This window comes from Mesocricetus auratus, unplaced genomic scaffold (genome assembly GCF_017639785.1).
Source record: "Mesocricetus auratus isolate SY011 unplaced genomic scaffold, BCM_Maur_2.0 Super-Scaffold_100009, whole genome shotgun sequence".
NCBI classification, from domain to species: Eukaryota; Metazoa; Chordata; class Mammalia; order Rodentia; family Cricetidae; genus Mesocricetus; species Mesocricetus auratus.
The window spans coordinates 23,148,694-23,162,083 of record NW_024429193.1 but is presented as its reverse complement, the minus strand read 5'-3'; the positions used below and the strand labels follow the sequence as shown (position 1 = coordinate 23,162,083).

At 43.2% G+C, this 13,390-nt stretch overlaps 1 protein-coding gene across 4 annotated transcripts in view; it reads left to right on the top strand.

Annotated features, from left to right (window-relative positions):
- Positions 1-13,390, top strand: part of Slc39a8 (solute carrier family 39 member 8) — a 66,827-nt gene that overhangs the window by 14,771 nt on the left and 38,666 nt on the right. For all 4 annotated transcript variants that reach the window (XM_021233974.2, XM_021233977.2, XM_021233976.2 and 1 more), the window contains one exon: positions 11,874-12,036. In XM_021233974.2, the coding sequence (XP_021089633.1) occupies positions 11,874-12,036 (163 nt within the window). The remainder of the gene's footprint in view (positions 1-11,873; positions 12,037-13,390) is intronic.

Genomic DNA, 13,390 nt, shown 5'->3' with positions numbered 1-13,390 from the left:
CTCTGGTGAAAGCCAGTAAGCACCACCCTTTTATGACCTCTGCATCAACTCCTGCCTCCTGGTTTCTGCTCTGTTTCAGCTCTTGTCCTAACTTCCTTCGGCGATGGACTGTCGATTCAAAAGCATAAGCCAAATAACCCTTTCTTTCCCAACTTAGTTTTTGTTTTAGCAACAGTAACCTAAACCAAGGTGAATTAGTACCCGGATAATGGGGCATTGCTGTAACAGACCTGACCGTGTTGTCTGTGGGAGGACTGTGGAAGGACTTTGGAACTTTGGGCTAGAAAAGTCATTGAGTGTTACAAGCTCGCTGGAATGTTCCATAGGGGCTTGGAAGATACGAATGCTGAAAGCAGGGTAGATAATAGAGACCTGGATTGTGAAGTTTCAGATGGAACCAAATACTCGATTGGGCCGTTAGTGTGAAGAATTTGTGGTATATGGTCAGTGGGGGAGCTGAGGAAACAGCTGTGACTAAAAGAGACCAAAACTGAAGTAAAACCTTTGTTTTGCTGGGAAACGGATTCTGGTCAGCTGGGTGGGGCTGCTTGAGATGCAGTCTTCTGGGAGGTGTTTCCTTGGAGTCAGCACATGCAAGCTGTGTTAGAGGTGGCGAAGGCTGTACCTTGTGCTGGCAGCCAAACACAGGCGTGTGTAGGAATCTCCTAGGTAGTACTGGTTTTGAAGGCATGCAGGGGTCATGGAGAGCAGCTGAGGCTGGCACTGTTTGAGGTCAGGAGAGGCCATTGGTGAAGGCGCAGCTTCAGTTGCAGCTGAAGGGCCAGAGTTGAGGGGGCTGTGGAGAGAAGCTGAGGCTTGGCACCATGAAGAGAGCCCAGCTGAGGCTACCGGTGAGAGTGCAGCCCAGTTTCAGCAGAGCCAGCACTGGAGATGCCAGTCCCACGGGATGGCAACCAAAAACAGCAGTGGCAGTGAGGTGGAGCTGGAAAGACCATGAGCAAATCCCAGATATTGGGCCTTGAACTATTTACACTGTTGGAATGCCATTTTGCTTTGTTTAGATTGTGATTGTGCCATAGTTTTCCCCTCTTAAAGTAAGAAAATATTTAATTTATTAGATTTTATAAGACGCTACAGTTGAGAGACAGTGAATTTTTAAAAGAGATTTTAGACTTTAAAAGAGACTGGATATATATATATGTGTGTGTGTGTGTGTGTGTGTGTATGTGTGTATGTATGTATATTCAGAGACTGAACTTGTGTTTAAATTGATAAAGACTGTGAGATTTTTACATTTGAAATGTGTTTTATATTTGTGATGTTTATTTATCTGAGATCTTGGGGATGAACCCCCCCCCCCAAAAGCAAAGGTTATAATTTAAACGTGTTGTGTGTCAAGCTGACAAGGGCTCAGTGGTGTTGGCTAGTTTATGTCAGTTTGACACAGGCTGGAGGCATCTGAGAGGAGAGAGGCCCAGTTGAGAAAAATGCCTGCGTAATGTTGGGCTGTAGGCAGGCCTGTAGAGCATTTTCTTAGCAGTGACTGAGGGGGAGGGACCAGTCCACTGTGGTGGTGCCATCCCTGGGTTGGTGGTCCTGGCTTCTATAAGAAAGTGGACTGGACAAGCCATGGGGAACAAGCCAAAAAGCAGCACTCCTTCATGGCCTCTGCATCAGTTCCTGCCTCCAGGTTCCCTCCCTGTTTGAGTTCGTATCCTAACTTCTTTCAGGGATGGACTATAGATGCAGAAGCATAAGCCAAATAAACCCAACTTTCTTTTTTTTTTTTTTTTGAGCTTTAAAATTGTTTTATTTTAATTTTAAATAGCTTGTTTTACATGTCAATCCCAGTTCCCTCTCCCTCCCCTCCTCCCGCACCCGCCCATCCCCCTCTAGCCTCCCACCCTATTGCCAATTCCTTCCACATAGGGGATATCAGAGTCTGTCATTTCACTCAAGGTAGAGTCCAGGTACTCCCCTAAGAGTCCAGGCTGAGAGAGCATCCCTCTTTGTGTTATGGACACACGATGTCTGTTAGTATGCCAGGGATAAACACTGATCCACTGCTCAGGGCCCCATAGGTTGCCCAGGCCTCCTCAATGACTCTCACATTCGGGGGTCCGAATCAGCCCCATGCTGGCCTCCCCACTGTCGGTCTGGGGTCCAAGAGCTCTCCCCTGTTCAGATCAGCTGTCTCTGCTGGTTTTGCAACCCCATTCTTTGCCAATTTGCTCATCGCTCCTCTCTCTCTGTCACTGGGTTCCTTGGGTTCAGTTCAGTGTTTAACTGTGAAACCCCAACTTTCTTTTTGTCATGGTGTTTCATCATAGCAACGTAAACCAAACTGAACCATCTCTGAGGATCCTGTGTCTTATTTTTCCACACTAGGTTCTTAAACAAGTTAGTTCCGAAACGGCCCCACACTCATATAGGGGGCACCAAAAAGTCTTAGCCCGTGTTGTGTCTCTTAATAGGAATATGGACATCAGCATTCAGAAAAGGGAAAAGGCTGTGGAAGCCCACTTGGTAGACAGCTTGCCTAGCACACACAAAGCCATGGGTTTGATACCCAGTACTGAATAGAACTGAGCGTCCTGGCTCATCCTGTGATATCAAAGCCATGGGTTTGATACCCAGTACTGAATAGAACTGAGCGTCCTGGCTCATCCTGTGATCTCAGCACTCTGCCAGTGGAAGTAGGAGGATCGCTTCAAGGTCATTCTCATGAGACCCAGTATCAAGAAGAAAAAAGAGAATATTTAGAAAACATGCACTCAATTTGTTAACCGTAATATCAATAAACCATTGCATGCCGATCGTGTGTACATCTGTGTGTGGGTCTGTATGTGGATGTGCATTATTGTTAATCGTGTGTACATCTGTGTGTGGGTCTGTATGTGGATATGTGGATGTGGGTGTTGGTGTTGTGAAGGTCAGAAACTTTGAGTCTCCCTGGACCTGGAGTAATGGCTGTTGGGAGCCTTCTGAAGTGGAGAACCAAACTCAGCTTCCCTGCAAGAGCAGTGCGTACCTTTAGTCGCTCAAGGGCTTTACCAAGCAGCTGCCTCTCTAGTCCACACGTGAGTATTTTTAAATGAAAAGGAACTCCTCTACTGTTTCACGCTTTTCAGTGCTGCTTTACAAGAAGGGTCCTGGATTTTGGCGTCTGCTGCTTCCTTCAGTCTGCTGTGACTGAGCCTCCCTGTTTATTGATAAGGGAATGAGACTGAAAGGGGAAATAGTAACATGAGAAGGATCGTTTTGACCATGCGCATTTTCTGGCAGGGATTTAGCAACCCTGGTTACCCAGGACTGTGCTTTGAGAACCCGTGTGCCTGGGATGGCTTTGAAGGTGACCTGAAGATGTTTAGAGAACACACTTTATTTACGGAGAGACTGGGTAGAAGGCCTGTGCAGCAAGGTAAAAACGGCCCTTTGAACTTAGACAAACAGAACAAGCCCGGGGACATCTCATAGTGACACAAAGGAAGGGGGGAGGGCTTCTGCCATCAGGACAGGTCAGGCCTGAGAGCAGGAACCCAGAGCAAGCATCTCTATGTGGACACTGTGCCAGCTTCTTCCTGGTGAGAAGGTCTTGAGCAATGGATACAGAGTGGGGTACCCATTGATATCCGTGGCTATCGTGGATACAAAGTGGGAGCTGGGCCAGTTGCTATGGTAAATTCTGGAAACTTCGCAAAACTCTTTGGAAAAACAGGTTAAGTTTTTGAAACTCTTTTTATTTCCCATTGTAGTTATGTACAATCGACTTCCAGTTCATCATCCAAATGTTTAAGAACCTAGAAAAGAGATTAAAATGAAAGGGAAAATAATGATTTACCTTTATTTTTCTAAACAAATAGAAACACAAGTAAATTGTTTAAAATTGTTATAGCTAAACAGGCAGGAAGGAAAAACAAATCACACATAACTTTAGCATCTATATAGAAACACTGTCAACATTTGGGGGTCTTTGTTTCCAAATTATAGTTTATACTTTTTGCAGTAGCAATACTATTTCTATACGATGCTTCATAAGAATTATTTTTTTCTCTAACAGTTCATAATTAAGCAAGGCATTTTTATCTTTTAAATAATATATTTAGGGGGAGAACTTTTCATCTGTTCTTTAGGAAGAATCATCAGAATGTGTGTGTGTGCGCATTCACATGTGTGCATGTATGTATATATGTTCATATGCATATTTATAAGTGTCAGTGTGTCTGTGTGTGATTTGTATGCATGTGTGTGTCTGTGAGTACATGCTTGAGTGCATATGTATTTATGAGTATGAGTGGTTTGTGTATGTGTGTGTGTGTTATTCAGAATACATGTGCACCGTTCAGGCCTGCATAAGAAGCATAAGAAAACATGAGATGAAAATGAAAACATGAATGTCAGAGAAACAGTTGGCGTCACTCCTACATCAGCATCCTCCTACATCAGGAGGATGTTCTTCTGCACTCTGAGTGTTCTTTGCTCAAACCTTCTCTTTTATGGCCATAAGAGTGTGTCTCGAACCCAAGCCAAGAAAGATTGCATCAACTTTGAAGAGACACTTAAGATGGCAAACTCTGAGAAGGTTGCTGGAGAGGGAGCACGCAGCATAGGGGGAGGGACACCAACAGTGTCCTTGTAACTTTATTACAGCAAACAGACCTGGTGGGGATTTATCTCCTGGGCCAACCCTGCTTTGAATGTTCCTGTTGTGAGCCTCCTGCCTGTAAACCACCTGCACCACGACACCTGCCGGTGACCCCGACAGAGATAAATTAGTGAAATGTTTCTGGGTTAAAAAGACCTCCCAATAGTTACATTAAACCGGCACTTTCAGCTTATCTTTAAACGGCTGGATCTAAGCCAGTTGTGCCACATGAATCACTCACGTAGATTTTACTTTCTGTAGTCATTGCGTTTAGGTTACTGTTGTGAACTTAAAGCACTTTTACATTTGGTTACAAAACCAAGTAAGAGGGCATTCATTCACTTCCTCTTTTATCTTGTCACCTGTTTACCAGGAACTGTTGTGTGTCAGGCTCCGTCTTCAGTATTAGTATTAGTAAAGATTGAGGTAACATGAGCTCGAGGGATCTTCGAGGCCTCTTGCCCATTGGAAAGCCATTGTAGGCCTTCACATTTCCTTCTCTGGTATAATGGGACCCGTCATTGTCTTAGTCTCACAGTCCTGTTACACCGCGTTGGAGCAGGTGCACCGATCTGCTGGTTCTGCTGTGGGAGCTGAAACAAATGTCCTGGCTTTAAACGGCTGTAGAGAATCGAGGCACCCAGATGGTGTACATATGACTTTCCCGACTGTGTCAGGAGTGTGAGCTGTGCTTGTGGCATTAGGGGAGCTTGTTGGTTTCTGTTGCTTGAATGCGGCCTTTGAACACCGGTTTTCCCACTTGAATGATGAGGTAGGTAAGACATGGTAGAATTGTGTTTGAGTGATCTCTCTCTCTCTCTCTCTCCTCCCTCCCTCCCTCCCTCCCTCCCTCCCTCCCTCCCTCCCTCCCTCCCTCCCTTCCATTCCTCTCTTCTTCCTTTCCCCCACTAGGATCCTGAGTAGTTTAAAGAGTAGTTTAGCTTTACGACTCAACCAATCAATAGGCCCCTCCCCAAAAATACACTCCATTGTCAAATCTAAGTGATTTTCTTTTTATTATTTGAGCTGTTTTTCATGTTTAATGGAGACATAACAGTCAATTTTAAATGGATTAGTAATGAGAAGACATGGACTTGTGTTTTATCTTCCCCTCCCATAAACTAATCTGGGACAACTTACTTTTCCGAAATATGATTTCTTCATCCACATTCTTTTCTGCTATTAGTAGTTAAGGAGGTTATACTTTTGTTTCTTAAATGCCTATGAATATTATTGTTTAGGAAATTTACTTGTCAGCAAATTGCAATTGACTTTTCTTTGAATGAAGCCCTTTATCTCATAATACCTTTATTATGCTTACCCATTTTATATCTGTTTCCTGTGCTGAGTGGCAAGTCTGTTGGCCATACCTTGTCTCCATCATCTGTACCATCTGGACAAAGTGTAAATGGTCTGTTTGGTTAATGAACACATTGAATGAGAACAAGGAAGAAGTGGAAAGGCCTCAGGTGAACAGAGGCACTGAAAGCGGTGGTCAGGTTTTTATGCAGCTGGCTCACTGTGGCGTCCCTGCCTACAACAGGAGGCTGTTTGTCACGTGGCTTGTGGGAAGAATGGCTTCTGAGGTCTGAGTCACTGCTGCACACGTGGCAGATTCTAGAAGGAAGCTACAATGGCTGCAGCCGTCAGCAGTAGAGCAGGGAAGGATTCAGAAGTCACTAAAAAAGAAGTTAAGAGTTCTTTCCACCTTGGATTCAAAGCCCTTGCCTCTCTCTGGCTCTCCTTCTGGATTTGTAATTGAATTTACTATTTGCATAGATGAGTTATTTTTTATTTGTTTTTTTACATTTTTTTCTGATTTTTTTCTTAAAAATTTTATTTTTAAATTTAAATTCAAATTAGAAACAAGGTTTCTTCACATGTCAATCTCACATCCCTCTCCCTTTCCCTCCCCTCCTCCCTCCCCCTCCCACCACCCATCCAATATTCCCTCCTTTCCCCAGGGAGGGTGAGTTCTTCCATGGGGGTGTCCATAGTCTGTCATTTCTAGATGAATTATTTTATAATCCAGGAAAATGAACTGGCCTTGGTACTTGTTTCTTATTTTGATAACCAGTAAGTTCACACACAATACACCACTCTCACTTCTGTATATCGGTACAGAGAGAACACAGCCTGTATGAGAGAGTTACTCACACAGAGAGAGCACAGTCTATGTAACACTCACAAGTACAGAGAACACAGCCTGTGTGACAGAGTCCCCAGTACAGAGAGAACACAGGCTGTGTGACAGTCACCTACACAGAGAGAACACAGGCTATGTGACAGTCAACCCACGCAGAGAACACAGGCTGTGTGACAGTCACCCGCACAGAGCACACAGGCTGTATGAGTCACCCACACAGAGAACACAGCCTGTGTGACAGAGTCACCCACACAGACAGAATACAACCTGTGTAGCAAAGTCTTTGCTGGATATGTGAGCCACTCAGTTTTCCTCAGTTTCAATCTATGACATAATCAAACAGTCTCTGGGGAGACTTCCTGGGATGATATTCAGTTTCTGGTATGGTGTGAAGAGGCTGGCCTCAGCAGCACAAGAGCTAGTGATCTTATTGTCTTATTTCATGGGTGCTGCTTGACAAGATCATCAAGTACAGGTGTGACGGCCAAAGGAAGAGTTAGATAAGCTCTGAAGAATAAGAGAGCTTGTCTTTTTGTCACCACAGGAAGTGACCTGCACCGTGATTTATGCCTGTAATCCCAGCATTTAGGCCCAGCATTTAGGTCTTCATAGTGAGTTCCAAGGCTAGCCTGAGTTACAGTGAGCAATTGTGAGAATTGTCTCCAAATCAACCAACCAACCAACCAACCAACCAACCAACCAACCAACCAACCAATGGATTTTTATGTATCAATCAGAACTCTTATTTGAAGAATAAAGAAAAAAATGCACTTCTCTTTAGCCAAAAAGAATTCATCTATTCTGATAAGAGTCAAGAGGATGTGAGCTTCAGACGTTGCCACACCCTCAATCGAGATGGTTTGAAACTCCTTCTTCCAGCTCCTTCTTTCACGTGGTGGCCGAAGTGGCTGAAGGAGTCATCAGACTCATAGTGCTCCCAGCAGAGAATAGCTTCTTCAGTGGGTCCGGATGGATAGATCTAGGTCACGTGTCACCTGGAAGGGCATGCCATGATGGTGAGGTGGTCTGTCCTGGCTCAAGGCGAATGCAACCCAGGATGGAAGAGCATCCCCTACATCCACTGCCATTTATTATTTCTTATGTTTTGGACTCTTTTGCATGGCTTCTTTGCTTTTTTCTTTTTGGTTTTTCAAGACAGGGTTTCTCTGTGTAACAGTCTTGGCTGTCCTGGAACTCATTTTGTAGACCAGGCTGGCTTCAAACTCACTGAGATCTGCTTGCCTCTGCCTCTCGAGTGCTGGGATAAAGGACATTTGCCACCACCAGCCAGCACTTTGTTTCTTTCATTCTCTGTCTCTCTTTCTAGATTTGAGGGTGGTGGCAGCAATGCCTGGGATTAACCCTGAGGCTTCAGAGGCTAGGCAACCACTTGAGCTCAGCTGTATGTTTTCCCACCTGTTGTATTTTTTTAAAAGACAATCTCACCCTTTAGCCCAGGCTGGCCTATAACTAGGTCTTGATTCTGGCACCCCAGCTTCCTGAATGACACACAGGCATCATCATTCCTGGGTCTTCTTCCACTCTCTATGATTGCTCTGTATTCCCAAGAGGTTCCCTCTTTGCTGTACATGCTTTCTCCTGATCACCTCGCCCACACCCACTCACTATCACAGTTCTACAGATGACAGCCACAGCCTTATCTCTGGTTTCTGTGCTCCTCAGAGAAAGCTTGCCATTCATCTCCCTCCGATGTCCTGCTAGTATTGTGAGCTCAGATGCCAAAAATGGAACCAGCTACCCCATGCCCAGTGTCATACCAGGACTAACACCCTCTTTCCATTTGCAAAGTTCTAGTCTCCAAGTAGTTTTTCATTATTTCTTCTGCATACAATTTCTCCCTCACACGAACTTTCTTATCATATCTCTTTGGTATTTATCATTTTTACTCCACTGTTATAGTTCTTGGTGTGTGTGGGATCCCCCCCCTCACTTGCCACAGTTGTTGAGGTCTCTTGATTGAAGGTGATGCTATCATTTATTATTTCTATTCTATTTCTTCCCTGGTTGTCATCTTCCAGCTTCTTCTACATTTCACTTCACTCATCAATATTCTTATCAGGCTTTTATATTTCAATAAATTTGTATATAATGAAGGAAATAATCAATGCAACGTACTGCAGTGGCTTGGCTGTCTTCTTGATCACTGGTGAAGAAAACGACAGTTCTGACAGTGTAAGTAAGAGTCTCTATTTACTACTTCAAACGCTGTCAGTCTGGGATTATCTTTACCAATGGTCAAGCATGGCAGTCATGCTGTTGTACTTCACAGTGGAGTCAGGTGCATTACCCAGGGCTTTCTAGAAAAACGGAATCAGTCGGATCTAAAGACGGCTAGGTCTTTACTTAACCTACCTCCTGATATCCATCAGAAAGAAACAGAGAAAGGCTGGAGGACGTGAAGGAGAGTCAGAGAAAGAGAGAGACTGAGAGAGAGGGAGATGGATGGAGGGAGAATGAAAGAGGAAGGAAGGTGGAGGGAGAGAGGGAGCGGGAAGGGAAAGGAGATTGCTAGGGATTTTGAGTTCTAGGGTCTACCATCTGCAAGCTGGATCGCTGTTGTAATTGAGTCTGAGGGCCTGAGTTGATGGTGGAAATTCCACACTGGGGCTCAGAGAAAAGAATATGCGGGGTGGGAAAAGGAATGTATTCTCCTTTCATTGACCTTTCGTTCTGGTCAAGCTTTCCACAATTTGGTTGATGCTCTCTCATCTCAGGGAGGGAGACTCCCCCACTGAGGCCACTGATTCCCATCTTCATCTCACCTTAAAACACCCTCACTGACATGCCCCGTGCATAATGGCCACCCAGTGGCCAGTGAAGTCCATTCAGAATTACCTGTTACAGGGGAAAGCATCAAGCTGGATGCTTTGGAGTCCCTCCAAACAGCTTGGAGCAGACAATGAACTAGGGTGGGAGGCATCTGTGGGTAGAAGCTTACCAGGAGGAAACACAAGTACAGGGAGTATTTTGATTAAACAACAGAATTATCCCCTGAAGGAAGGTGAGTGTAACAGGGACTATGGGTGGGGGAAAAGGGAGTTTGGCTGGAAAGTAATCAGCCATTAAGAGTGGGCTCATTCTCCATAAATAACTTCACAAGGTCTTTGGTAGAGAGGAGATGCAAGCTCTGTAACAATGGCTGTCAAGGTTGAGGCCTGAGGTCAGGCTAAAATTTAAACAAGAAAAGACTCTTTCTGAGTATCGGAAGTCTACTGCTTCAAGTCTTGCCACACGGCTTGGGATTCATTATAATAAGAGTAATTACTATAGTTATAATTTATTACACAGATTTCGGTTGTACAAAGTGCAAAGGGAGGAATCTGTAATCTTTCCTTTATGCTTTCCTTGCACTAGTCCCCAGCATTGAACAAAGACTTCTAGAAATGAAGCAGAGAAATTTGATACCGATGAGGAAGGAGCAGGGGCACAGAAACTGAGATGCATGAGACCATTTGCTGGATTTTGAGTATAATTCGGGGGTTTTGAGTGTAATGCCATCTAAGCCCCCTTTACCGTCATGACTACCTTTTCTTGGCTGTGTATATGAGGTGCTCCAACTCAGCTCACTGTGGCTAAGATGAGCAAACACCGACCCACTGATGTCAGTGTGTCTGCAGACTGGAGTTCCGGGTATCTGTCAGTAGCCCTGTGCTGGGAACCTAACCTGGGTCCTCCACAAGAGCATAGAGTGCTCTTGACTGCTGAGACATCTCTCCAGCCTCTACATCAACCTTGACATCCTCAAGCCCATCCATGAGTCCATGCTCAGGCCAACCTGCCATAGCAATATGAAGCACCTTAACCAACAGAAATTCATTTCATTTTCTAAGAGTTCTAGAGACAGAAAGCCCAAGGTCAGAGTGTTAGAACATGAGGTGGGGGCTTCTCTGTGGCTCGTAGATGGTCTCCTTCCAACTGTGCCCTCTCTAGTGTCCCTTCTCACAGGGCACCCATCCTCTTGGACGAGGGTCCTTCTTTCCTGAGTGGCCTCTTGTAAGCTTAATTATTTACATGGGACTATCTCCTTAAACTATCACATTGTGGATTAGGGATCTGACAAGAATGTTGAGGGATACAGTTCAGTTCATAGTACAAAGCTCAGATTTTAGTGGGCTTGGAGTATTGGCTGAAATGGACAAAAAACATTTCTCAGTTGAGTTTACTAAAGATGGGCTTCTCTTTGAGTGAATGGGGTTTCCCACACTTTCTAACTTTTATAGCATTAATTTATTGTTTAATCTGTTATCTTCTTAGCAATGCAAGTATCTAGAATATAGTTTACAGTGAAAATGCACTTGAAAGTAAATGATCCTTTAAAAATCATTTTTGCAGAGATTTCTTTTTCTAATGCAGATTCTTTGCCTCATTAAAAAGTTAATGAACTTCTAAATGGCTCAGCACTATCTCTAAAACTCTCCATAATATAGAAAATCTACTTATCACCATTTAGAATAATACAAATTCTAGTAAACAATAGTTTGTGCTGACATATTTTGAAACACGTTTTATATATTGGAACTATTATTGCTACATAGATGAATACATTTTTAAGCTATGAATCTGTAAGGAGTCAAGTATCTATCCACATGGAGGACTAGAAAGCTATGCTGATAGCCCCTCAAAATATCTATTTAAACAACCAAAAAGGTGGATTGAGACAATGATAGAGCCTGTGTTCAAATGCTACCAGAGTGCTTTTACTCATTTCATGTTTTAATACTACGGTACTCGAACTTTGTGTGTGTTAGGCAAGCCCCCTACCCTACCCCTGAGTTATATTCATAGCCCATCTCTGACTATTGTTTTTGAAGTCTCTCTCAACTTCTAAACCAATTTTTAATCTTACTTTTGTTTGTTTACATTAGGTAGACTGTTGACTAAATAATCCCTTTGCAGTTTGGTTTGTTTCATCCTCGTTTTAAAGAGGAATGGTCTGATTCGCCATTGTGGCGGTCCATTCATTTCTATAGTGGGCTCTGGCGTCGAATCAGTGACTCTACCCGGATGGGATATAGCATGTCTCCTTAGGTTCTAAGGGTTAGTGTTCACCCATGTGTGCTGACTACATCACTGATGGTGCTTCTGTGTTTCCTGTTTCAGTGTTTGTCCGCAGAAGAAATCTTTTCTCTTCATGGCTTCTCAAATGCTACCCAGATAACCAGCTCGAACTTCTCTGCTATCTGCCCTGCGATCTTACAGCAGCTGAACTTTCATCCCTGCGAGGATCAGCCGAAGCACAGCGCAAAGCCGAGTATTTCCGAAGGTACCCAGAAGCGCTTTCTCACTCCCTCAAAAAGTCTGAGAGGCAGCGGGAGATAAGGCTCACACGCATCCTTTTCTCCTTTATTGCTTTTAATTACTTTGTAAAATAAGATTCAGCGAATATTTAGGTAAAAATAATGGGAACTCATATAAGCTTTGTAAGCAACACTTCTGTTTGTGGGATGAAGACTATCCTTAGTATACTTTAAGACTCCTACATCCAGTTATTTCTTTTTACTCTTTTATTTAGTTTTTATTATATATATCCACTGAACACTGTGCTCTGTTACATATTGACTTTTTTATACAAGTACATATTGTACATTGACCACATTTTCTCTCCCTTACCCCCTTCCCACATTTCCCTAAAAATAGTCCTCATTGTTCCCCTAGAACAATAGTTCTCAACCTTCCTAATGCTGCAACCCTTTAATACAGTTCCTCATGTTGTGGTGACCCCCAACCATGAAATTATTTCATTGCCATTTCATAACTGTAATTTTGCTACTGGTATGAATGGTAATGACAATATGTGACATGCAGGATATCTGATATACAACTATGATGGGCTTGAGACCCACAGGTCGAGAACCACTGCTCTAGAGAGTTTTATTTCTATATTCATGCCATCAGCAGAGTTTTATTGTTTATATGCAGCCACTTCTTGATTTTAAACCATGTGCTGCGATACCAGGTTGTGTATTATTTGGCTTAATTGATTAGTCAAGTTTCCATTACCTTTTGACTAACATGTTATTTTGAAAGTTGTCAATTTGCAGTTGTGATAGGAGGTGTAGCGAAACTAATGTGCTTCTAGATGAACACTTAAAGCATGAAGTTACTACCTTTTAACATCTGTAGATGTTAGAGGATGTCAGAATTACAAATGTTCCCTAGATTATGTTTACATTTCTATAAACCTTTTACATTTGATATTTTATACTTTACAATCAAAAATACATGCAACAGAAATTTTAATATACTATTATTTATTTCTAGTAAAGGCACAGACTTCAAAGATCAACTCCATAATTTTCTGGCCATTTTGGGAACATGCTTTGACCTCTTTATACCTCATCTAGTCCCTTTCTCACAGTGTTGCAATAAGGATTAAATAACAAGATTCATAAAGTACCCAGAACAATATTGGTTTTAGTGTTGCATAAAGCCCAGGGTTTCAGGAAGCAACACTAGCAAAGGAAAGCTACTGGATTCAAAAGTGTTTCTGAAACTGGGTGTGGTGGCTCAGGCCTGTAATCCTGACACTTCAGAGTCTGAGGCAGGAAGAGCATGGTGAGTTCAAGGCCAGTCTGGGACACAGAGGACGATTGTGCCAGAGAACCAGAGTGATAGTG